At 58.9% G+C, this 26,233-nt stretch overlaps 2 protein-coding genes across 2 annotated transcripts in view; one reads left to right on the top strand and one right to left on the bottom strand.

Annotated features, from left to right (window-relative positions):
• The window catches only part of LOC116816160 (nuclear factor 7, brain-like), a 19,127-nt gene extending 8,005 nt beyond the window's left edge, over positions 1–11,122 (bottom strand). Inside the window, exon 1 of the mRNA XM_032765184.2 lies at positions 11,105–11,122. The gene's annotated coding sequence lies outside the window, so the exon portion shown is untranslated. The remainder of the gene's footprint in view (positions 1–11,104) is intronic.
• MAPK7 (mitogen-activated protein kinase 7) lies at positions 1,978–26,233 on the top strand. Its single transcript, XM_075064758.1, is given in 8 exon segments — positions 1,978–2,140; positions 15,500–15,725; positions 15,945–16,110; positions 18,330–19,450; positions 21,199–21,848; positions 21,850–22,428; positions 22,597–22,724; positions 24,596–26,233. Coding segments are annotated over 7 exon segments (3,012 nt in total). The 5' UTR covers positions 1,978–2,140; positions 15,500–15,511; the 3' UTR covers positions 24,750–26,233.

Here is a 26,233-nt window from a genome sequence, read left to right as displayed (position 1 = left end):
TGGCCACAAGCTGGGCTAAAGGCAGGTTCCCCGGGCTCCAGAGCAGCAGCTTCTATGCATAGGGGCAGCTGGGGGGGTCTGCATGCTACCCCTATTCCCAGCGCGGCTCTGCAGCGCCCTTGGCTGGGAACTGCACCTCCAGTAAGAGCCAGAGGCGGGACTGGCCGTTGCTTCATGCTGCTTGAGGTAAGTGCTGGCCTGAGCCTGTGCACTCCAAAACCCCCTGCCCCAGGCCTGATCCCGCTCCCACCCTCTGAACCCAGCCTGAGGAGCCTCCCCCTGCATCTAACCCTCAATCCCCAGCCCAATACCAGAGGCCCACACCCCAGCCTGGAGCCCTCACCCCCTTTCTGCACCCCAAACGCCCCTGCCCCAGCCCCTGATCCCCTCCCGCCCTCTTGCAACCCAGCCTGGAGCCTCCTCCTGTGCATTCCTGGACCCCTCATCCCAGCCCAATCCAGAGCCCACATCCCCAGCCCTGAAGCCCTCACCCCCTCTGCACCCCAACCCCTGCCCAAGGCCCTGATTTTCCCCTCCCGCCCTCTGAACCCAGCCTGGAGGCCTCTTCCTGCATTTCTGAAACCCCTTTCCATCCCAGCCCAATCCCAGAGCCCACATCCCCAGCCTGAAGGCCCTCACCCCCTTCTGCACCCCAAACCCCTTGCCCCAGCCCCTTGATCCCCCTCTCGCCCTCTGAACCCAGTCTGGAGCCTTTCCTCCTGCATCCTGAACCCCTCATCCCAGCCCACCCCCAGAGCCCACAGCCCCAGCCTGGAGCCCTCACCTTCTGCACCCAACCCCCTGCCCCAAGCCCCTGATCCCCCTCCTGCCCTCTTGAACCCAGCCCCGGAGCCCGGCCTGCATCCTGAACCCCTCATCCCCAGCCCCACCCCAGGAGGCCACAGCCCCAGCCTGGAGCCCTCACCTCTTGCACCCCAACCCTTCCCCCAGCCCCTGATCCCCCTTCCTGCCTCTGAACCCAAGCCTCGGAGCTCTCCTGCATCTGAACCCCTCATCCCCAGCCCCACCCCAGAGCCCACAGCCCCAGCCTGGAGCCCTCCACCTTTCTGCACCCCAACCCCCTGCCCCATCCTGGAGCCCTCCCACACTCCTCACTTTCTGCCCACAGAGCCTGCCCCCGCCAGCCAGAGGCCCTGCCCCCCTCCTCCAGCCAAGGCCCTGCCCCGTTGAAAAGAGGGAGGGTGGGTGAGGTGAGGGATTGGAGGGAAGAAGGGGGGAGAGGGTGAGTGGGGGCGGGGCCTCAGAGAAGGGGCGTGACAGGGGCGTGGCAAGGGTGTTCCCAACCGCAACCCCTGTCTAGAGGTGACAATTCACCGCACCCTGGGGCTTCAATTGGATGGTCACGTCCCTCCCCCACAGGGGGGGAGAGAACCAAGGAGTCCTGGTCACTGGCCCTTTAATTTTTAGTCATCCATAAAACGTTGCTTGGCCCTTTAAATCCCCCCCCCCTTCCACTGTTGCGCTCTTATTGGACAGACATAATGAGGAAGTAATCGCTGATTGGTTACATTACTGAATTACGCCAGACAGAGAAAGGATCAATTTTCTCTTTCTGACTGGCAGCGTTGTCCATAGAGCCGTCTCTTGATTGGCCAATCGCTGAGAGAGGGCGGGACAGAGGGAAGAAAATAGCTCCACTTGCCTCTAAGCGCTCTTCCCATTTTCTGATTGGATAGGATCGCACACATCCTCCCTGTGATTGGTCAATCTCTGATACGAGGCGGGATTTAGAGGACTATAACGCCGTTGCCATGCGCAAGGAGAGGCCTCAAGGCCTTAGCTCTCTGATTGGCTTCATTCTCACTGAACTAACCTCTGATTGGCCAAATCTTTGTGGAGGCGGGAATTGCGTGTGGAAACCGCCCCTCTGACATAGGGCCGCGCCCCCTCCCACTCTTATTGGCTGATAGTCACGAGACCCACCTGCGATTGGTCCGTCCAGTAGAAGGGGGCGGGATTTGGTCCCGCCAAACACCTGCGCGCTTCTATAGGCACCGCCCCTGCCCGGGAGTCTGATTGGGCGAGAGCGGCGACATCCGGGCCCTCGGGGAAAGGCGCAGGGAGCGGCGGACCCGAGAGGGAACCAGCCCGGGGCTGGGAGGGTCCCGGGCGCGAGCCGGTGAGAGAGACCATGATGCCACGCCCCCTAGAACTCTCCCCTGCCCCGCCCCGCCTCTTGGGACTCTCCCCTGCCCCTCCCCTTGCGGAGACCCCGCCCCCTGGTCTGAATCCGATTTTTATTTTTTTTGTGCTTTCCTTGCCTACTCTCTCATTCGTAGGTCATAAACTCTACATTCCACGCTCACTTCTCCACCCAGGCTGTCTTCCGCTTTCACGGTTCCCTCGTCAGTTTGTCAAAATCAAGTCATCAGACAGCCACCCCCCGTAGCTTTCTTCACCTTCTGAACATAAACTTGTCTCATAATCTTCCAGAAACTCTGTCGTGTAATTCTGGGCCCTGCAGCTGTTAACTTTTGGCCCAGCAGATGTGATAGTTGAGTCCCCATCACCACCAGGAGGTCTGTGTGTCGGATGTTCTGGTTAGCTGTTTAAAAACGCCTCTCTCCCCCTCTTCTGCTGGTTAAGGGGTCCTGATTGTAGTTAGATCCTTACCTGACCTCACCCTATGTTTTACCCCTTTTCATATACCAGGAGAGCTTCAACCAATCCATCTGCTATTTCCATCTCAAGCCTCGTCCAGTGTGTAATTTAGATATAATAGGCAACGGCCTCCTTCCTTTGTTTCCTACGGGTGCCTTCCTGAGCCGCTTACCTGTCAATTACCAATTATCCCCAGTATTGTGTTCATATGACTCCACCAGTTCGATTCTGTGTCCACCGATGTCATGAGGTGTATTTATGTTACTGCGATTTTGAGTTCTTCTGCTGTAGTCCCTACTTCTGTGGCCATCCCAAAACCCCCCCCATTTTTTTGCTAGGTTTCCTTACCACTTTAAGGGGGGGGGCCCGCCCCCCCCCACTCCCCTCCCAGACTGGGCTAGGACCCGGCGTCCGGCGGCCACTCACACAGGAGTGAAGTCCCTCATAGGCGGCAGGGTTTCATGGGTTCTTTGATGGCGATGTGTTGTCGTGTTTGAAGGTGTTTTGGGTCTTGAGCTCACGGAGGGTGCGCTGTGGCGTTTCATTCACCACATCGAAGGCGTTGGGAGATCTTCTTTGAATCGCACCTGCTGGCCTGTAGGCCGGACGGCCTGTCCAGGGGCCAGCGCTCGAGAGGTCAGAGACCTGCCCCTGTGCAGCCCTCCCTATTGGAATCCCAGGCGTCCCGGCTCCCTGCCTCCCCATCTTGACTCCCCCGCCCTTGAACTCCCTCCCGATAGGGAGAGAGAACCCGGGTCTCCCCACCCACTGATTGAGCCACACCCATCCCAGGTCGGCGGGATGGGCCCGGTGTCCGGAGCTACCGTTCTGGTGATTCTGCGGCCGGCTGGGCTGATCCACGCTCCAGGTAGGCCCCCTCTGGTGCGCTCAGTCTCGATGACCGTCAGTGTCGTTCCCCCCCCTGCTGCAGGTGACAGTCCGGGGGGCCGTGGTCTCTGCTTGTTGGCCAGACGTCTGTGGGCATCTGTGCCAGCGACGGCGTCCTGGGTCGCCCGGTGGCCTTCGGTCCCGCTTGCCCGCTTCTCATCCCGGCCTCCCTCTTCTTCTTCTTCCCGGGCAGACCATCTCTCGTCCGCCATGCTCCTGTCGTCTGCCGAAGGAAGGCAGCTGGTGAAGGGTCAGGAGAGCCCCGGCCCCTCGCCTGGAGGAACCGAGTCCGGGTTCAGCGGGGCCCAGCGGGGCACGCGAGGAGGTTACGGTGGGCAGACTGAAGCGCCCATCGGTATGCTCGCCCAGGCGCTGAGGGAACCCGTAGCTTTGGAGGTCCGCGGGGTCTCTCTCGCCCGTGCTGCTGGGCCGTCACTGTCCCAGAGCAGGTGGAGCAGGAATCTGAGGGGGTGACTGAGGCACACCTCACGGAGGTGAATCTCCAGCTGGAGGAGAACTCCAGTGTGAGGAGTCGGCGTCCAGTTGGGCCGCTGATTACCCGGGAGCATGGGTCTGCATGAGTGGCAGTCTGGTCTCTTCTCTATGCTTACACTGCCTCCGTTGCCCCATTTGTGCGGTAATGCGGCCGGCACCGGTGTATGCTCCGGGCGAGAGGACCCAGTGGTGTCCGGAGCGGGAGCCCTCCCCAGCGGCCGAGGCTAGTAGACGGGGGTGGCTGGCGTATGCGAGTCAGCTCTCTCTCGGTCTCATGCTCCCAGGGGGAGAGACGCGAAGTCCTGGGGTAGTCAGGCTGGGGTATCGCGTCCCCGCGGGGCAGAGCGTGGAGCGAGGCACCCGTATCTCCAGGGGAGAGAACCAGGGGTCCGGGGGCCAGCGGGAGCGGGGCGGACGAGGCATCCCGGTATCTCCGGGCAGGAGAGAACACCGGAGTCCGTGTGGCCCCGCGGCAGAGCGAGGGGGCGAGGCACCGGGTATCTCCGGGAGAAACCAGAGTCCATGAGGGTGTCAAGCGGCAGCGGAGAGCGGGGGGGTACGAGGCCCCGTATCTCCAGGGGAGAGACCAGGGTACGGGGGGCCCAGCGGGAGCCGGGTTACTAAAAGAGAAAAAAGGGGACGGGCACCCAGATATCGTCCAGAGGAATTTGAGAGAACCCGGCGTCCGGGAGTAGCCAGCGGGTAGCGGGAGATGGGGGACGAGGCACCCTGGTATTCCACGGGGAGGACCCAGATTGAGTCGGGGCAGAGCGTGGGAGTCACCGAGGGCGGGAAGGATGCAGGAGGGGCTAGAGAAACATGAGAGAGCACAGGGAGAGAAGACGAGACTTACAAACCAGCTGTGGTGACGGGAAGGGTGGGGCTTCTGGAACAAGGGGCAGGACCGACAGGCAGGAGACAGAGAAAGAGGGGGCGCAGGCCTCGTCTTCCATTTTGGTGGAGGCTAGGGAGCTGGGGGGCCCTGGAAGGCAGGAGGCCTCTCTCCCATGCGGGGAGGGCCAACGAGAATCACAGAGGGCGGCGGTCTCCGCAAGGGGCAGGAGGCAGAGGAGAGTCCACGGTGGGTTAGGCGCAGGGGAAAGGTTCCAGGGAGTGCGTCTCCGCAAGGGGCGGTGGGCAGGGGAGAGTTCCATAACCTTTTTAGTTTTTTTTTATCAATTTAAACTTTGGCTCAGTTGCAGGAAATTCGGGAGTGTCAGTAAATTATCTTAATATCGTCTCTAAAGTTCGCAAGCCACATTGTCTTTGATTATCTGTCCAGTTCAGGGATTACTAACGGGAAATATGTTTTGGTCAGTTTGGGGCCGGACAAGGCGTGAAATTGACGTTGACGGATACAAATGACGATACAAATTCTGATCCTCCGAGCCTAACGAGTGTACAGGCTATAACGTGACAAATGTAAAAATTCAAAAAATCAAAAACGAAACTCGCATTGAAGCAAAAAACCAAAATGCCCTGATGTGATTCTCCCCTGCCGCCATCCCTCCTCCCCGAAATGTCATCGATGGCATTTGTTCCCTTAAACGAACTATGCTCCATATTTGGAAAATCACCTTCCCGCGACCTCTAGGCAGAAACCCAGGAGCCCTTAGGCTCCCACGCGGGTACTTTAACGCAAGTGCATACTTGCCTCTTATCACCCACCACCGATTATGAGCCATAGAGCAGCATAGAGATCTGTCTCCGGTGAGGGATCCAGCAGCGTTGGCTGTGGCATTGTTTCAGATGATCCCAGGGGTCAGCGGCCAGGATGCCACCGTGACCACCATCCACTCTTGACTGAAAAACTTTCCAGGGAGGGAGAATCACACACCCTTTGCGGAAATTGTTTCATGGTGAATCCCCTTCGTGTTACAAATTTTGTACCTGATTTACCCCTCTGAACCTATCACAGCCAGGTGATCTGTTAGACCTTTCTCTGCTAGACCGAAGAGCTCCACAATCATGTCATTCCTCATGGATGGTACTTGTTGCCCATGATCTTAGTCAGCCTCGTGGCCTTTCTTTGTTCCTCTAAAACCCCTGGTGAGCTCTGGGGAGTCTCTTATGCTAAGGCAGGTTGTCCAATCCTTTAATCCGTGCGTTCTTCTCTGACCCCTCTCCAGTCGATCCACGTTTCCGGTTCTCAAGTAGTGGCACCAGAACTGGACACAGACCCCAGCATGGTCCGCACCAGAGGCAAATAAACCTTCGGCTCCTTTTTGCCGTTCCCCTGTTTGTGCAAACCCAGGATCACACTAGTTTGATCTTTTAGGCAGCAGGCAGGGATACAGTCTGGCCTTGCCGCTCGGCTCCTTTCTGGCTTTGGGAACAAACAGCTGGGTGTGATGGGTTTGAGAGTTTTTTTTCGACGTGTAAGTGGTGCTTATAAACCACTGGCTGCTCCGGGGGGCAGGAATGGGGCACGGGGCCTCTCCCCTCTAGGCCTGTGGGCCTCCGATCCGGCCCCAGGGCACAGGACTGGCTGGCTTCAGGGCCAAGGGGCCAGGATTTTTCAGGGCGTAGTGTTTCCCCCCGAATCGTAGAGCCCGGGCAGAAATAGGGATACACACTCTCTGCAAAACTGAGCGCTTGAACGTATAGAGATGGGCCATGCCCCGGCATCGTAGAAGGAAACCTGGCCCCCTTCGTTATCCAGGTACACTCACTCCTGTGTGGCAGGCCCTGGGGGCGGAGCACCATTGGGGGCATGTCCTTGGCCATGAGTACTCGGGCCCGCCCCGGAGTCGAATGACCCAGAATCCCTTGTGGGGGTAGGCCGTGGAAAATCTTTCCTTTCGCTGATGGAGTGCTGGACCACGCCCAGCGTCCACGCCGGCTTCTCCCCGACCTCCACCTCCCAGAGTGCCTCCCGGAGGCGAACGCCCCGCGCCCAGCACGGCCACGCAGAAATCGAAGCGGGCAGAGTGTCGGGGAGGGGCCGTGGAGGTGGACCGTTCCTGGACCCGGCGTGTGATCCTCCGAGAGAACCAGGCAGGGGGATGAGCCGTGCGGTGATTTCCACTGTCACCCAGTGGGATTATCTGGGGAAGGAAATGGAAGAAGGGGTGAAGGGCCAGCCAGGCGGATTGGTTTTTAACAAAGGACCCCTCCGTTGAGCCCCTGCTTCTACTCCCTGCAGCACAGCGCCCCCTTAGTGCCGCCTACTGGGGCACTGGGGCCGGCCCTGAGCTCCGGGGAGAGGCCCCCTGCTGATCCCACCCTGCTCCTGCAGCACAGCGCCCCCTTGGCCCCTCTGGGGCATGGGACCAGCCCTGCGCAGGTGAAGCGCCCCTACGGAGCTCTGCTCCCTGCAGCACAGCGCCCCCTAGTGCTTGCATCTGGGGCATTGGGCCAAGCCGCTGGACTGCCGAAGGGAGAGCGCCCCCTGGCTGAAAACCCATCTCTTACCTATGGTTGAGGATCGATTTCATGGTCCTTTCCAGGCAGTATACTGGATCGGCCCTTGAATTGCCCCAGAGTCTGTTGATAAGGGACCCGTATTCGACCCACAAGGGGTAGCCAGTTGCTGCTTTCACCTCCTATGTAAGAGGGAAGAACCGCACCCCCACCCCCCATGCGTTGTTATGTTAGCGAGCAATGATGGAGGTGTGGGGAATCAGGAATGACAGCTGCTTCTGCACTAGCAGGGACTTACCCAGTCCAGGGAGGATTTTTATGTCCTACGATGTGGGACGGACATGGAGAAGAGAGAGACCAAGGAATTAGTATAGTCTTCTCTAAGACACTGTGGGCGCTGGGACTGGCTGGCTCATAGCGGGTGGGAATGAACATGGGTCTTCCCCCTCAGGGGCCGCCGACTCCCATCCAGCCCCCTGGTAGGAACAGCTGGCTCAAGGGGAGTGGGAATGAGGACACGGGGTCTTTCCCTCTAGGCGGGCGCTGACTCCCTCCGCCCCATGGTAGCGGGACTGGCTGGTCCCAGCGCGGGGTGGAATGAGAAGAGGGTTCTGTCCCCTCTAGGGGGCGCCGACTCCATTTCCAGCCCAATAGCGGGACTGCTGGCTCAGGGGCGTGGGAATTGAGACATGTGGGGTCTTTCCCCTCTAAGGGGCGCCGACTCCCATCCGGCCCATGGGGGGACTGGCTGCTCAGCGGGTGGGGAATTGAAGACGCAGGGTCCTCTCCCTCTTAGGAGGGCGCTGCACTCACTGTCAGGAACTCCATGGTGTTCTGCTGGGACCGGTATGGGTTCTGGGCATCTGTGAAGAATCTCCTGGCTGCCTGGCATTTCCCCGCCAGCTCCTGCAGGTTCCTCTGCATTGCTCGGTAGCTGGGCTCTGCCCGCCCGCCGCAGCCTCTCCTGCCACTCCTCTTCCTCCCGGGCTGCCAGCCAGCCCCGCAGCTTCCCGAACCCGAGTGGGATGGTGATTCCTCCAGGCCTGCGAGCACCGTCGCCGCAAAACACCCCCATAGTACCCTCTAGCATCTCCTTGAGCTAATATGCAGGTACTGGAGCTAATACTCCCTGGGACCCAGCATCCCGTGGGCTAATACTCCCAGGTACCTCCCAGGGGATCCTTCTATAGCTAATACTCTCTGGGGTTGCAGCCTCTGTCCGGTAATACTCCCTGGTACAGCATTTCATGAACTAATACCCCCGACATCCTTCTACAGTAATATGCCCTGGTACCTAGCATTGCTCCAGCTTACTTGAGTACACCCAACAACTTTCTAGAGCTAATTGCTTCCCGGTTACCTACCATCGGGTATAGCGAACATCCCCGGGGTACTCAGGTACCCAAATATCTCCATATAGCAAATACTCCCAGGTACGGGCTACTTGCATAGTGAATACCTCCAGGTACTCAGGGACTAGCATCTCCATATAGTGAATACTGCCAGTACCTACCATCTGTGACAGCAAACACCCCCGGCGTACTCAAGGTACCCAATATCCCATAAAGCTAAGAACTCCCAGTACCTACCATCTGGGTATAGCGAACATTCCTCGGGGTACTCAGGTACCCAATATTCCCCATATAGAATAAATGACTCCAGGTTACTACCATTTGTGTATAGCGAACATCTCGTGAGTACTCAGGGACCCAATATCCCCATATAGCTAATACTCCCAGGTACTCCATCTATTGCCATAGTGAAATACCCCCGGTACTCAGGTACCTAGCATTCTCCATATAAGCTTAATACTCCCCAGGTACCTCCATCTGTGCATAGCAATAACCTCAGGTATCTCAGGGTTACCAAATCTCCAATTAGCAATATTCCCAGATACCTACATCTGTGAATAACCAAAACACCACCAGCGTAACTCAGCACCCATATCTCCATATAGCAAATACTCACACGGTACCTACCATGTGTGCATAGGCGAACACCACCAGTACTTAGATACTAGTATCTCCATATAGCAAATACTTTCAGATAATCAGAAATAACTTCACTAATACACAAGTACTCACATTTCTCTTCCAAGCGATATGGTAAGACTCAAGGTTACCCCCACCCCCAACCCTTGGGCCCTTACTAGGGTTGACCAGATGTCCTGAATTTTATAGGACAGTTCCAATAACTCAGGGTTTTCTTACATACCTGCCTATTACTCGCCCACCCCCAGTCCTGATTTTTCACACTTGCTATCTGTCACCCACTCAGCTGTGCTTGTCCCCCAGAGGGTGCCTGCCTCCTCCCCAGAGTCTCTCAGGTGGAGGGAGTCAGGCATTCCCGCCCTCCTGGATCTACCCAGCTCAGGTACCTGGTGTCCAAATCCTCTCTTCCTGCCTCCGTCGTCAGCTTCAGGTAGCGAGCGAGGCTTGACTCCAAGCTGGGCTATTGGCTGAGGGAGCTCCTCCTACAGGCGGTAGCAAACAGGCTGGAGTGTGAGGGTGGGATCACAGCCAGCTGCCCCCACTCAACCCACCAGAGCCCACTCTTCCAACGGTGCACAGAATCCAGGAGTCCGGGCTCCCCAAGCTCCCCCGACCTACGACCCTGCCTCCCCTCCCAGAGCAGGGGAAAGAATCCCAGGAGTCCGCGACTCCAGCTCCCAGGCGTCTAACCCACCAGACCCTAATTCCTCTCCTGATCGGAGAGAGACCCAGGAAGTCCTGGCTCCCAGCCCCCTGCTCTACACCAGCCCCTACTCCTCTTCCAGAGCTGGGTGAGAGGAACCCACCCTGGCAGTCCTGGCTCCCAGCCCCCTGCTCTAACCCACTAGACCCCACTCCCCTCCAAGAGCTGAGGTAGAACCCAGGAGTCCTGGCTCCCAGCCCCCCCGGCTGTGACCCACCAGCCCCCACGTTCTTCTTCCAGAGCTGGGGGAGGATAGAACCCAGGGAGTCCTGGGCCCCAGTCCCACTGCTCTTAACCATAGACCCCCACTCCCCTACCAGAGCGTGTGGGGACAGAACCCAGGTCTTGCTTCCCAGTCTTCACCTGATGCTGCCCAGCTGGCTGAGTGGGATGGGGGAGGAACTGGAGGTTTTCGTATGAGGCTGGTTTCCTGCAGAGCTCACCAGTGAATGCCCCACCTGCCACCTCCGGGGTTCGCTGTGCTCCTGGACACCTGCCCCCTGGGTGCGCCCCCTCCTCTGGCCCCACCAGGGCTCAGCCCCCTGGCGCTGTCGGATCACTTCCCCAAGCAGCCTGCAGGGGGCATACTCCTGTCGGGCACGGCTCCCGGGCATTCAGGCAGGCAGGGGGACACCCAGGGTGCCCCACGTTGATCTCGATGCAGCTCCTGCAGTAAGACATGGCCACAGGGTAGGGGTGACGGGATTCCTTCAGCCAGTCTCCAGGCACCACGGGGCAGGAGATTCCTCAGAGAGAGACCCAACTGGGGGGCAGCGAGAGGGCCATAGGGCAGATCTGGCTCCCAGGCCCCCTGCTCTAACAGTAGACCCCACTGCCCTCCCTGAGCCGGGGAGAAGCCAGGAGCTTGCGTGTGGCCTGTGTGCTGCTGCAGCGTAGGCCCAGGAAAGGTGCGGCACGGTTACATTGCTCTGCTCATGAGTTTATCACTCACAGGGCGTGCGGCCTGAGATCTCTGCTCAACACTACCACGCCAGTGAGAGATGCTCAGAGCATAGACACAGGAGTCCCAGCCAAAACACACCACACCCACACTCACAGCCAGAATCTCTCTCTCTTTCACACACACACAAACACACACACTAAACAGCCAAGAATCTCTCTCTCTCACACACACACGCGACAGCCAGAATCTCTCCAACACACACACATGCAACAGCCAGAATCGCTCTCTCTCAACCACACACACGCAACAGCCGAGAATCTCTCTCACACCACACACCACGCCTAACAGCCAGAATCTCTCTCTCTCTCACACACCACACGCTAAACAGCCAGAATCTCTCTCAATACACACACACTAACAGCCAGAATCTCTTCTCTCTCACACACAACACGCTAACAGCCAGATCTTCTCTCTTCTCTTCAACACACACACGGCTAAACACGGACTCTCTCTCTCTCTCTCACACACACAACGTAACAGCCAGACGCTCTCTCTCTCTCTCTCACACAACACACTAACAGCCAGGACTCTCTCTCTCTCTCTTCACACACACACAAAACGGCTAACAGCCAGAATCTCTCTCTCTCTCTTCTCTCTCTCACACACACACGACTAACAGCCAGAATCTTTCTCCTCTCTCTCTCACATACACAACAGGCAGCCAGAAACATGGACATGCCAAACATGCTTGCCTAATGTCGGCTCTTCTGTCTCCGTCACTGGTTTCTCACACACTATATCCAGCCAAGAGTACACCCCCCACCCCTCGAGGCAGGTGATGGCAGAGAAAGCGGCACACCCGCAGCGCAGCCCAGCACTCGCTGTCCTTGGCAGCCCCGGCAAAACCAGAAAGCCAAGGGGGGGGTGGGTCTGGTGGGATAAGAGTTATTGACCAACGCAGACTTCTAGGGGGTAGGGTGCAGGTGTGCAGTTGGTTTCGGGACATGGAACGCCCCCAGCGAAAGGGGACCTGGTGGCTCTGGGCAGCCACTGTCTGACGGGCCGTTAAAGTCTGTTGCTGGCCACAAGCTGGGCTAAAGGCAGGTTCCCCGGGCTCCAGAGCAGCAGCTTCTATGCATAGGGGCAGCTGGGGGGGTCTGCATGCTACCCCTATTCCCAGCGCGGCTCTGCAGCGCCCTTGGCTGGGAACTGCACCTCCAGTAAGAGCCAGAGGCGGGACTGGCCGTTGCTTCATGCTGCTTGAGGTAAGTGCTGGCCTGAGCCTGTGCACTCCAAAACCCCCTGCCCCAGGCCTGATCCCGCTCCCACCCTCTGAACCCAGCCTGAGGAGCCTCCCCCTGCATCTAACCCTCAATCCCCAGCCCAATACCAGAGGCCCACACCCCAGCCTGGAGCCCTCACCCCCTTTCTGCACCCCAAACGCCCCTGCCCCAGCCCCTGATCCCCTCCCGCCCTCTTGCAACCCAGCCTGGAGCCTCCTCCTGTGCATTCCTGGACCCCTCATCCCAGCCCAATCCAGAGCCCACATCCCCAGCCCTGAAGCCCTCACCCCCTCTGCACCCCAACCCCTGCCCAAGGCCCTGATTTTCCCCTCCCGCCCTCTGAACCCAGCCTGGAGGCCTCTTCCTGCATTTCTGAAACCCCTTTCCATCCCAGCCCAATCCCAGAGCCCACATCCCCAGCCTGAAGGCCCTCACCCCCTTCTGCACCCCAAACCCCTTGCCCCAGCCCCTTGATCCCCCTCTCGCCCTCTGAACCCAGTCTGGAGCCTTTCCTCCTGCATCCTGAACCCCTCATCCCAGCCCACCCCCAGAGCCCACAGCCCCAGCCTGGAGCCCTCACCTTCTGCACCCAACCCCCTGCCCCAAGCCCCTGATCCCCCTCCTGCCCTCTTGAACCCAGCCCCGGAGCCCGGCCTGCATCCTGAACCCCTCATCCCCAGCCCCACCCCAGGAGGCCACAGCCCCAGCCTGGAGCCCTCACCTCTTGCACCCCAACCCTTCCCCCAGCCCCTGATCCCCCTTCCTGCCTCTGAACCCAAGCCTCGGAGCTCTCCTGCATCTGAACCCCTCATCCCCAGCCCCACCCCAGAGCCCACAGCCCCAGCCTGGAGCCCTCCACCTTTCTGCACCCCAACCCCCTGCCCCATCCTGGAGCCCTCCCACACTCCTCACTTTCTGCCCACAGAGCCTGCCCCCGCCAGCCAGAGGCCCTGCCCCCCTCCTCCAGCCAAGGCCCTGCCCCGTTGAAAAGAGGGAGGGTGGGTGAGGTGAGGGATTGGAGGGAAGAAGGGGGGAGAGGGTTGAGTGGGGCGGGGCCTCAGAGAAGGGGCGTGACAGGGCGTGGCAAGGGGTAGTTCCCACCGAACCCCTGTCTAGAGGTGACAATTCACCGCCACCCTGGGGCTTCAATTGGGATGTCACGTCCCTCCCCCACAGGGGGGGAGAGAACCAAGGAGGCCTGGTCACTGGCCTTTAATTTTTTATTCATCCATGAAAACGTTGCTTGCCCTTTAAAAAATCCACACAATACAACACTGTTCGCTCTTATTGGACAGACATAATTGAGGAAGTAACGCTGATGGTTACATTACTGGATTACGCCAGACAAGAGAAGGAATCAATTTCTCTTTGACTCACGCGTTGTCATAGACGCCGCTCTGATTGCCACATCGCATGAGAGAGGGCGGGAAACAGAGGAAGAAAAGCTCCACGTGCCTCTAAGCGCCTCCATTTTCTTGAATTTGGATAGGATGCCGCACACATCCTCCTGTTGATGGTCATCTCTGATACGAGGCTGGGATTTAGAGGACTATAAAGCCGTTGTCCGGCGATGCGCAAGGAGAGTCCTCACAGGCCTTAGCATTCTCTGATTGGCTTCATTTCTGCACTGAACTAAACCTCTGTAGGCCAAACTTTGTGGAGGCGGGAAGTGCGTGTGGAAACCGCCCCTCGACATAGGGCCGCCGCCGCCCCTCCCACTGCTTTATTGGCTGATAGTCACCGAGGACCGCACCTTGCGATTGGTCCGTCCAGTAGAAGGTGGGCGGATTTGGTCCGCCAAACACCGTGCGCGCTTCTATAGCACCGCCCCTGCCGGAGTTCTGATGGGCGAGAGCGGGCGACATCCGGCCCTCGGGGAAGGCCGCAGGGAGCGGCGGACCCGCAGAGGGACCAGCCGCGGGCTGGGAGGTCCCGGGCGCGGAGCCGGTGAAGAAGACCAGATGGCACGCCCCCTAGAACTCTCCCCTGCCCGCCCCGCCTCTGGACTCTCCCCTGCCCCCTCCCTGCGGAGACCCGCGCCCCTGAACTCTCCCCTGCCCACCGCCCCTTGCGGAGACGCCCCCTGGAACTTTTCCCCTGCGCCCTTAACCCACCGTGGACTCTCCTCTGCCTCCTGCCCCTTGCGGAGACCGCCGCCCTCTGATGATCCGTTGGCCCTCCCCGCATGTGGAGAGAGGCCTCCGTGCCTCCATGGGCCCTCCCCAGCCCCAGCCTCCACCATGAAGGGAAGACGAGGCCCGCGCCCCCTCTCTCTGCCCTGCCGTCGGTCTGCCCCTTGTTCCTAGAAGCCCCACCCCTTCCCGTCACCACAGCTGGTTTGTAAGTCTCGCCTCTCCCTTGTGCTCCTCATTTCCTAGCCCCCTCCTGCACCTCCCTGCCCCGGCTGCCCCACGCTCCCCCGACTCAATCTGGGTCTCTCCGCGTGGAATACAGGGTGCCTCGTCCCCATCTCCCTGCTCCCGCTGGCACCCCGGAACTCCTGGGTTCTCTCCCCTGGACGATACCTGGGTGGCCCGTCCCTTCCTGTAACCCCTGCTCCCGCTGGGCCCCCCGACTCCTGGGTCTCTCCCCGGAGATACGGGGTGCCCTCGGTACCCCCCTCGCTTCCCGCTGCCGCTGACACCCCTGGACTCCTGGTTTCTCCCTGGAGATACGCCGGTGGCCTCGTCCCCCTCGCTCTGCTCCCGCTGGGCCCCCGGACTCCGGTGTTCTCTACCTCCCGGATACCGTGGATGCCTCGGTTCCCCCCCTGCTCCCGCGCGGCCCCCGGACCCCTGGTTCTCTCCCTGGAGATACGGGTGCCTCGTCCCCACCTCTGCTCCCGCGGGGGATCCCCAGCCTGAACCCCGGACTTCTGCGTCCTCTCCCCTGGAGATGACGGGTGCCTCGTCCCCCTCCCCTGCTCCGCTGGGCCACCCCGGACTCCTGGGTTCTCTCCCCTGGAGATACCGGGTGCCTCGTCCCCCTCCCCTGCTCCCGCTGGGCCCCCCGGACTCCTGGGTTCTCTCCCCTGGAGATACCGGGTGCCTCGTCCCCCTCCTCTGCTCCCGCTGGGCCCCGCTGACCCCGGACTCCTGGGTTCTCTCCCCTGGAGATACCGGGTGCCTCGTCCCCCTCCTCTGCTCCCGCTGGGCCCCGCTGACCCCGGACTTCTGGGTTCTCTCCCAGGGCCGAGGGGGCCCGGGTGCCTCTCCCTGATCCCTCCACTCAGCCTGCCTTCCCTTGGCAGGAGACAGGAGCCATGGCGGAGCCGCGGAAGGAAGAAGAAGAGGAGGCCGAGGAGCGGGGCAAGCGGGAGCCGGGCCACCGGGCCACCGTCGCGGCCAAGAACCTGGCCATCCTCAAGGCCCGCTCCCTGGACGTCACCTTCGAGGTGGGGGACGAGTATGAGGTCATCGAGACCATCGGCACCGGGGCCTACGGCGTGGTCAGCTCCGCCCGCCGCAGATCCACAGGTCAGCTCGGACACCTGGGTCCCATCCCCACTCTTGGGAGGGGTGTGGGCTCTAGTGGGTTGGGGAGACTCCTGGGTTCTCTCCTCAGCTCTGGGAGGGGAGTTAGGTCTGGGGGGTCAGAGTGGGGAGCAGGGAGCCGGGACTCCTGGGTTCCATAGGGGAGGGCTGCACAGGGGGCAGTGTCTCTGCTCTGAGCCTCCCTGCGCCGTCTGCCTACAGGCCAGCAGGTGGCGATCAAGAAGATCCCCAACGCCTTCGATGTGGTGATGAACGCCAAGCGCACCCTCCGTGAGCTCAAGATCCTCAAACACTTCAAACACGACAACATCATCGCCATCAAAGACATCCTGAAACCCGCCGTGCCCTATGATGACTTCAAATCTGTGTGAGTGGCCGCTCGGACGCCTGGGTCCTATCCCCAGTCTGGGAGGGGAGTGGGGGCTAGTGGTTAGAACTAGATGGGGTTGGGAGCCAGAAGTATGGGGACTAAGCAGGAAGAACTCAAATGCTAGTAAATAAATACACCTATGACATCGTTGGCATCACAGAGACCTGGTGGGATAATACACATGACTGGGATATTGGTATTGACAGGTACAGCTGGCTCAGGAAGGACCCGTAGGGAAAAAAGGGAGGAGGTGTTGCCTTATATCTTAAAAATGTACACACTTGGACTGAGGTTGAGATGGAAATAGCAGATGGATTTGTTGAACGTCTCTGGGTAATGATAAAAGGGGTAAAAACAAGGGTGAGGTCATGGTAGGGATCTACTACAGACCCCTTAACAGGCAGAAGAGGGGGATGAGGCTTTTTTTAAACAGCTAACAGAACCATCCACATCACAGGACCTGGTGGTGATGGGGGACTTCAACTATCAAGACATCTGCTGGGAAAATAACACTGCAGGGCCCAGATTATCCGACGAGTTTTTGGAATGTATTAGAGACAATTTTTTATTTCAGAAGGTGAAGAAAGCTACTGGGGGGTGGCTGTTCTAGACTTGATTTTGACAAACGAGGAGGAACTGAAAGCGGAAGACAGCTGGGGGGAAAGTGATCGTGGAATGGTAGAGTTTATGATCCTAAAGAATGGTAGGAGGGAAAGCAGCAAAATAAAATCAATGGATTTCGAGAAGGCAGACGCTAGCAAACTCAGGGAGTTGGTAAAATCCCAGGGGATGTCTTGCATGATGTTCTCATAAAGAAACTAGCGAAATACAACCTAGATGGAGCTATTAGTAGATGGGTGCAAAACTGGTTGGAAAACTGTTCCTAGAGAGTAGATATCAGTGGTTCACTGTCATGCTGGAAGGGCATGAGTGGGGTCCCGCAGGGATTGGTTTAGGGGCAGGTTCTGTTCAATGTCTTCATCAATGATGTAGATCATGGCATAGAGAGGACAGTGATACAGTTTGTGGATGATACGAAGTGGGGAAGGGTTGCAAGTGCTTTGGAGGATGGGATGAAAATTCAAAATGCTCTGGACAAACTGGAGAAATGGTCTGAAGTAAACAGGACAAAGTTCAATAAGGAGAAATGCAAAGTGCTCCACTTAGGAAGGAACAATCAGTTGCACACACACAATGGGAAATGGCTGCCTAGGAAGGAGAACTGCAGAACGGGATCTGGGGTCATAGTGGACCAAGAGCTAAATATGAGTCAACAGTGTAACACTGTTGCAAAAAAGCGAACATGTTGCTGGGCTGTATTAGCTGGAGTGTCGTAAGCAAGACATGAGAAGTGATTCTTCTGCTCTGCCCCGCACTGTTTAGGCCTCAATTGGAGTGTTGTGTCCACTCCTGGGTGCCACATTTCAGGAAAGATGTGGAAAAATTGGAGAAAGTCCAGAGAAGAGCAACAAAAATGAGGAAAGGTCTAGAAATCGTGAGCTGTGAGGGAAGATTGAAAGAACTGGGTTTGTTTAGTTGGAAAAAGAGGAGACTGAGGGGGGACATGAGAACAGTGTTCCAGTACATAGAAGGTTGTTACAAAGAGGAAGGAGAAGAATTGTTCTTCTTAACTGCTGAGGATAGGACAAGAAGCAATGGGCTTAAACTGCAGCAAGGGGAGGTTGAGGTTGGACATTAGGAAAAACTTCCTAACTGTCAGGATGGTTAAGCACTGGAATAATTTGCCCAGGGAGGTTGTGGAATCTCCATCATTGGGGATTTTTAAGAGCAAGTTGGACAAACACCTGTCAGGGATGGTCTAGATAATACCTACTCCTGCCATGAGTGCAGGGGACCAGACTAGACGGCCTCTCGAAGTCCCTCCCAGTTCTGTGATTGTATGACTCCTGGGTTCTGTCCCCAGCTGTGGGTAGAGCTAGGTGGGGTTGGTAGCCAGGACACCTGGGTCCTATCCCCCAGCTCTGGGAGGGGAGAGGTGTCTAGTGGTTATAGCAGGGGGGGCTGGGAGGCAGGACTCATGGGTTCTCTCTCCAGTTCTGGGAGGGTAGTGGGGTCTAGTGGGTTAGAGCAGGGAGGCCTGGGAGCTCGAGCTGCTGGGTTTTATAGGGAGGGGAGTTTAGTGAGTTAGCAGGGGCGGGGGCTGGGAGCCAGGACTCCTGGGTCCTCTCCCCGCTGACCTCCCCATCCTCCGGCAGGTACGTGGTGCTAGACCTGATGGAGAGCGACCTTCACCAGATCATCCACTCCTCCCAGCCCCTCACGCTGGAACACGTCCGATACTTCCTCTACCAGCTGCTCCGAGGCCTCAAATACATCCACTCGGCCAACGTGCTGCACCGCGACCTCAAGCCCAGCAACCTGCTCATCAACGAGAACTGCGAGCTGAAGATCGGCGATTTCGGCATGGCCCGGGGGCTGTGCACCAAGCCCGACGAGTACAAGTACTTCATGACGGAATACGTGGCCACGCGGTGGTACCGGGCCCCGGAACTGATGCTCTCCCTCCACGAGTACACTCAGGCCATCGACATGTGGTCCGTTGGCTGCATCTTCGCCGAGATGCTGGGCCGCAAGCAGCTTTTCCCCGGGAAGAATTACATCCACCAGCTGCAGCTGATCATGACGGTGCTGGGCACGCCGTCCGCCAAGGTGATCCATGCCATCGGGGCCGACCGGGTGCGTGCCTACATCCAGAGCCTGCCCTCCCGCCAGCCGGTGCCCTGGGAGAGCCTCTACCAGCAGGCTGACCGCTCGGCCTTGGCGCTGCTGGCCAAGATGCTGCGCTTTGACCCTCGGGAGCGGATCACTGTGGCCGAAGCCCTCAAGCACCCCTTCGTGGCCAAGTACCACGACCCGGACGATGAGCCTGACTGTGTGCCTGCCTTCGACTTCGACTTCGACAAGCAGGTGCTCACCAAGGAGCGTATCAAGGAGGCCATCGTGGCTGAGATCCGCGACTTCCATGCCCGCCGTGAAGGGATCCGCCGGCAGATCAGTTTCAAGCCCGCCCTCCGGCCGGCCGCCACCCCGCCCACCGCCGCCGCCCCCTTGCGCTGCCAGGATGTGGACATGCCCAGTGCGGGCTCCACTGGGGGAGACTACGCCATGGAGTCGCCAGCCCCCGGGGAAGTTCCGTACCCTCCGGAGACCATCGACCTGACCTCGCCTGGGGCTCCCCTGCAGCCCGATGGGCCGGCCGAGGTGAAGGTGGAGCCGGAGGTGGCGCCACCCAAGAGGGAGGGGGCCATCTCGGATGACACCAAGGCGGCGCTCAAGGCCGCGCTGCTGAAGTCGGCTCTGCGCAATAAGAACAAAGGTGAAAGGCTGGGATGGCTGGGTTCTCTCCTCCTCTCTGGGAGGGAGTGGGGTCTAGTGGTTAGAGTAGGGGGGCTGGGAGCCAGGACTCCTGGGTTCTCTCTTCCTCTCTGGGAAGGGAGTGGGGTCTAGTGGTTAGATCAGGGGACTGGGAGCCAGGACACCTGGGTTCTATTTCTGATTTTCATAGAATCGGAGCGGTGTGGGACTGGAAGGGACCTCAATAGGTCATCTAGTCCTGTTTCCTTGCACTCGTGGGAGGACTAAGCATTACCTAGACCAGGGGTGGTCAGCCTGAGCCTGAGAAGGAGCCAGAATTGACCAATGTACATTGCCAAAGAGCCACAGTAACACGTCAGCAGCCCCCATCAGCTCCCCCACCCGCTCCCAGCGCCTCCCACATATTAACTTCTGAAGAGCCGCATGCGGCTCTGGAGCCCCACGTTGGCCACCCCTGGTCTAGACCAGCCCTGAGAGGGGCTTGTCCAACCTGCTCTTAAAATCCCCAGTGATGGAGATTCCACAACCTCCCTGGGCAATTTATTCCAGTGCTTAACCACCCTGACAGGTCCAGCCTTTCCTGATGTCCAACCTACATCGCCCTTGCTGCAGTTTAAGCTCATTGCTTCTTGTCCTGTCCTCAGAGGTTAACGAGAACAATTTTTCATCCTCCTCTTTGTAACAACCTTGAAAACTGTTTGTCCCCTCTCAGTCTTCTCTTCTGCAGACTCATCAAACCCAGGTTTTTCAATCTTCCCTCACAGCTCTTGGTTTCCAGACCTTGAATCATTTTTGTTGCTCTTCTCTGGACTTTCTCCAATTTGTCCACATCCTTCCTGAAATGTGGCGTCCAGAACTGGACACAATACTCCAGCTGAATCTGTATCAGTGCGGAGTAAAGCGGAAGAATCACTTCTCGTGTCTTGCTCACAACACTCCAGCTAATACAGCCCAGAAGGATGTTTGCTTTTTTTGCAAGAACCTTACACTGTTGACTCATATTTAGCTTGTGATCCACTGTGACTCCCAGATCCCGTTCTGCAGTTCTCCTTCCTAGGCAGCCATTTCCCATTGTGTCTGTGCAACTGATTGTTCCTGCCTAAGTGGAGCACTTTGCATTTGTCCTTAATGAATTTCATCATATTGACTTCAGACCATTTCTCCAGTTTGTCCATTTTTAATTTTCTCCCTATCCTCCAGAGCACTTGCAACCCCTCCCAGCTTGACTTTATCAGTGTATCTCTGTGCCATTAGCTAAATTGTTGATGAAGATACTGAACAGAACCGGACCCCGCACCCGTCCCTGCAGGACCCCACTCGTTATGCCCTTCCAGCATGACTGTGAACCACTGATAACGAGTCTCTGGGAACAGTTTTCCAATCAGTTTTGCACCCACCCTGTAGTAGCTCTATCAGGGCTGCATTTCCCTAGTTTGTGTATGAGGAGGTCATGTGAGACAGGGTTTAGTGTAATCTTGCTTGTTTCTTTCTGTCTCTGTCTTGCCTTGGATAGCGGGGGCTGCGGGTTGGGAGTGAGGGGCACCGGCAGAGCCGGGGGGGCCCAGGGCTGGGCTAGCAGGGGCTGCGGGTCAGGAGTGAGGGGCACTGGCAAAGCTGGGGGGGCCCAGGGCTGGGCTAGCAGGGGCTGCGGGTTGGGAGTAAGGGGCACCAGCAGAGCTAGGGGGGCAGGGCTGGCTAGCAGGGGCTGCGGGTCGGGAATGAGCTGACTCCTCTCTGCTTTGTTGCCAGACACCCAGTGCTCTATGCCGGAGGCCCCGGACGTGCGGAAGCCGGTGACGGCCCAGGAGCGGCAGCGGGAGCGGGAGGAGAAGCGGAAGCGGCGCCAGGAGCGGGCCAAGGAGCGGGAGAAGAAGCAGAAGGAGAAGGAGCGGAAGGAGCTGCGGCGCGGGGATGTGCTGGGTGGGCTGGTGCTGAGTGAAAATGACCGCAGCCTCCTGGAGCGATGGACCAAAATGATTGACCGGAACCACCAGAAACCAGCTCACAATGGGCCCACAGACCAGGTTCCGGCTGTGCCTGCCGGGCACGTTCCACCAGGAGCCACCGGCCACCTCCCAGCTACACCCGCTGGTCACGTTCCATCGGGAGCCACTGGCCACCTTCCAACCACGCCTGCTGGCCCTGTAACACTGGGAGCCACTGGCCACCTTCCAGCCACCCCTGCTGGCCACCTTCGACCAGGAGCCACTGGCCACGTTCCGGCCACCCCTGCTGGCCACCTTCGACCAGGAGCCACTGGCCACCTTCCAGCCACCCCTGCTGGCCACCTTCAACCAGGAGCCGCTGGCCACCTTCCGGCTACCCCTGCTGGCCACCTTCGACCAGGAGCCACTGGCCACCTTCCAGCCACCCCTGCTGGCCACCTTCGACCAGGAGCCGAGCTTCCCCGAGAAGGCGCCAGCCGGTGGCGGCCCCAAACTCACCGTACTGCCAATAGTGACAGATCCAGCCCACGGCTCGGTCCCCAACATGGTCCAGTACTTCCCGGCCCCGCCCAGCTCCTTCCCTCCGGTGCTGGTGGCCCCCACAGCTTGCCACAAAGCTTTGGCTAAACCCGAGTGCCTTCTGAGTGTCAAATATGCCCCGGGTCAGATCTTCCAGGCCCCCTTTGGCCTGGCGGGGATCAGTGCATGGCCCAGTGTCCAGTGCCCAGAGAACTGGGCCGTGGCCGGGAGGCCAGCACCTGGGGAAGTTCCGACGACGCCTAGCGGGGCACCGCCGCAAGAAGGGCCATCAGTCCGCGCCGTGGGCAGCCTTGTGACGCCAGGCAGGGAGGGTGTGGGGTTAGATCCGGCCGCTTTCCTGCAGGAGATGGGGAAGAGGGCACCGGACCCAGCAGTGGGAGGAGTCAAAGGGCCCTGCCAGCACCCGATCGCCATGGCCGCATCGCCAGAAACCGCACCCACCACGGAGTCGCCTGACATCACCATGGTCACCCACCAGCTTTCCAAGTCGCAGGTAATGGGGCCTTTCCCCTCTAGGGGGCACCAGCACTGAGCCGGCGAGGTGGGCCTGGGTGGGGCGTCCCCATCTCTGCCGGGGAGCAGCCGGTCGGGCAGGATCCTGCCCCGGGTGGGGATGGGCCCTGGGGGGTGCCACGCTCACCGTGTCTCGCTGCCATCGCAGGTGGAGGATCTCCTGCCGCCAGTCTTCTCGGTGACACCCAAGGGCAGCGGCGCAGGCTATGGCGTGGGCTTTGACCTGGAAGAGTTCCTGAATCAATCCTTCGACATGGTGGGGGAGAACAGGGACAGGTGAGAGCTCGCACAGCAGGGACAGCTCCCCGCCACTCTAACCACTAGACCCCACTGCCCTCCCAGGGCCAGGGAGAGAACCCAGGAGTCCTGGCTCCCAGCCCCTCCCATGTGCTGATCCACTCGGTCCACTCATGAGGGTTCTTCAGGCACTTCTAGCTTTCTATAGGTCAGGCTTCCCAGTCAGACTACATCTCCCATGGTGCACCATGGTTTCCCCCTCTGGCTGATCAGCGACAGTGCATCCTGGGAGTAGTGGCTGGTTATCTCATTCTGCCCTCTGAGATGGGCTCCCTCATCAGACTGCATCTCCCACAGTGCATCCTGATTCCCCTCTGTGAGGGGAGGCTGTGCACTATGGGAATCCCTGGCCATTGTGCATCATGGGAGATGTAGTCTGGCTGGGGAGTCCTACCCATGGCAAGAAGATATGATGTGCCTTTCCCAGTCCCTAGGGCGCTGGGAAAAAGGCATCTACCCCTATCCAGTTCCTGTCCAGACCCAGTTCCTAGGGCTCAGGAGAGGGAGGGTGCTCAGGGCTGGGGCACAGAGTTGGAGTGCAGGGAGGTGTGGGGCTGGGGTGGGGCCAGGCATGAGGGGCTCGGGGTGTGGGAGGGGGTCAGGGCTTGGCGTGATGGGGGGGTTCAGTCTCTGGGGTGGGGCCAGGGATGAGGGGTTTGGGGCACAGGAGTGGGCTCAAGGCTGGGGCAGAGAGTTGAGGTGCGGGCTCTGGGGTGGGGCCGGGGATGAGAAGTTTGGGGTGCAGGAGAGGGCTCAGGGCTGTGCAGAAGGTTGGGGTGCATGGGGGTGCAGGGCTGGGGTGGGGCCAGGCATGAGAGATTCGGGGCACAGGAGGGAGCTCAGGGCTGTGCAGAGGTTTGGGGTGCAGGGGAGTGTGGGGCTGGGGATGAGGGGTTCAGGGTGCAGGAGGGGGCTTAGGGCTGGGGTAGAGGGTTGGGGTGCAGGAGGGTATGGGCTCTGGGGTGGAGCCGGGGATGAGGGGTTTGGGGTATGAGAGGGAGCTCAGGGCTGTGCAGAGGGTTGCGGTGTTTGGGGGGATGTGGGTTCTAGGGTGGGGCTGGAGATGAAGGGTTTGGGGTGCGGAAGGGGGCTCAGGGCTGGGGCAGAGAGTTGGGGTGCGGGGGTGTGTGTTTGGGCTCTGGGGTGGGGCCGGGGATGAGGGGTTCAGGGTGCAGGAGGGGGCTCAGGGCTGGGGCAGCGGGTTGAGGTGCAGGTGGTGTGGACTCTGGGGTGGAGCCGGGGATGAGGGGTTCGGGGTGCAGGAGGGGGCTCAGGGATGGGGCAGCGGGTTGGGGTGCAGGTGGTGCGGACTCTGGGGTGGGGCTGGGGATGAGGGGTTTGGGGTGCAGGAGGGGGCTCAGGGCTGGGGCAGCGGGTTGGGGTGCAGGTGGTGCGGACTCTGGGATGGGGTTGGGGGGTTTGGGGTGCAGGCTGCCCCGGGGCTGTGGTGGGGAGAGAGGACTCCCCGCTGCAGCCCTGCACACCCCCTCCCTCCTCTCCAGTGCAGGCCCATGTGGCCGCGTGGCTCGGAGGGAACTGACCCGCCACCCGAGTCGATTTGCCCCTTGCCAGACGAGTTCTGTAACTGACGAACCACTGGAGGAACCAGAGCCAGATCAGGCCTCAGCCCTTACAGATGCTCAGCCAGAAGGGAGATCCTGGGGCATCATGGGAGATGTAGTCAGGCTAAGGCCCCTGGAACTACAACATCCATGAAGCTTTGCGGCAACTTTGGCTCACGGGTTCAAATCCTTCCCCGGGTCTCACTGGGAGAGGGCTCGGGGTTCTTATCTGGCCCGGCTTGATGTCCGTCCATCTGATCTCTGTCTTTGTCTTCTTCCTCCCCCCAGCCAGGGCGATTCAGCTCCTCTCTCGGCCTCCCTGCTGGCTGACTGGCTCGAGGTCCATCGGATGAACCCCGCCGATATGGAGTCCCTCCAGCAGGAGCTGCAGCTGGGTTCTCCCATGATCCTCTCCGACATTCCCGACCTCCAGGATGCCTGAGGCTGAGATCCCAGCTCCCTTGTGCCTCCCCTCCCCATGGGGAGGGGAGAGGGGGCTGGGACCAACTACCTTCTTCCCCTCCCCCTGGGGTCAGGACCGGCTATGCATCAGGGTCTCGATGGGGCAAGCAACAAGTAGACACTTACCCCTCCCGATCACTTGGGTCCATTGCTGGTTTTGCCTGCTGTCCTGTCAGGTCTCATGTTAGGCAGGGTCAGGAGGGCTCCACGCATGGCTAGGAGAGCTTGACCCAGCGGGCACTGTGCTGTGGGGCAGGGGCTCACGGGGGTGCCGTCCCCTGGGAGTCAGTGCTGGCCCTGACGAGGGGGCACTGCAGTGCAGTATGGGTGTGTTTTGATTTCCTTCCTGACCCCTCTGAGTTGCCCTGGAGCATGAGCGTGGCTCACCTGTTTCTGACTCTTACTAAGCTGAGCTTCCTGGGGAATCCCCGCCCTCGGTGGAATGGGCCAGTGCTGCTGAGGCCTCGGTTTGATCCCCGCCCACGCTGCAGCGTCGAGGATTTAGCCTGGGCTTGATCCCGTGGGATGTGAATCATCATCCTGCTGCGTCAGCCCAGCTGTCTCCTGCCATTTCCCTTGTCATTCCTACCTCCATCTCCCTCCTCTAACTCTGATTTCTAATCCCGTCCCCTAACAGCCACCTTGCTCCCCCACCGATCCCGATCCTTACAGCCATTTAAACACCCAATTCTGACCAGGATCTTTAGGAGCACAGATCTCGCCGGAAGTCAGTAGGGTTTAGGATCCTAATGGCTTGGATCGCTGTGGGATTCAGGAGCCTAAATCCTGTAAGCCGTTTGGATGGTATCTCTTCTTGCGTCAATCTAATCCCCACCCCCTTCAGTGGAGATGGAGAACAGCTGATCGTGTCCTCTTGTAACAGCTCTGAACATCTTTGAAGGCTGTTTTCCGGTCCCCCCTCCGTGTTCTTTTCTCTAGACTAACTGTGCCGGTTTTTTAACCTTTCTCCGTAGGTCAGGTTTCTAAACCTTTGGTCATTTTTGTTTCTCCCCTCTGGATTCTGTCTAATTTGTCCACATCTTTCCTAACACCGGGGCATCCAGCATCGGATACGCTGCTCCAGCTGAAATTTTATCAGGGCCGAGCAGAGGGGAGAATCGCCTCCCATGTCTTACATATGACACTCCCGTTAATGACAAGAGCCTTTTTCGCCACTTTCATTTAGAGTGACATTTTCAAGTGCAAACCCCGCAAATTCGGTATAACCGAAACCTTTCAAAAAGTTGGCCTTGGTTTTGCTGAATTGTTTTGGTTGGAAAACCAGCCAAAAAACTCCAAGGGGGAAAAAAAAGACATCTTAGAGCTGAAACGTATTTGGTTTTTTAATTCCAAATTTAATATAATTAAAAAAAAAATTAAAACCAGAAAGCCACAGAAACCTTTTGTTTTGACACTTTCGGAGTCGAATTTTCTCTTTGAAGCGGCTATTCGTTCAGAAATTAC

The sequence above is a fragment of the Chelonoidis abingdonii genome, chromosome 4, assembly GCF_003597395.2.
Source record: "Chelonoidis abingdonii isolate Lonesome George chromosome 4, CheloAbing_2.0, whole genome shotgun sequence".
Lineage (NCBI taxonomy): Eukaryota > Metazoa > Chordata > Testudines > Testudinidae > Chelonoidis > Chelonoidis abingdonii.
The sequence above is the reverse complement of the archived record's forward strand: the minus strand, read 5'-3'. Positions and strand labels throughout refer to the sequence as shown.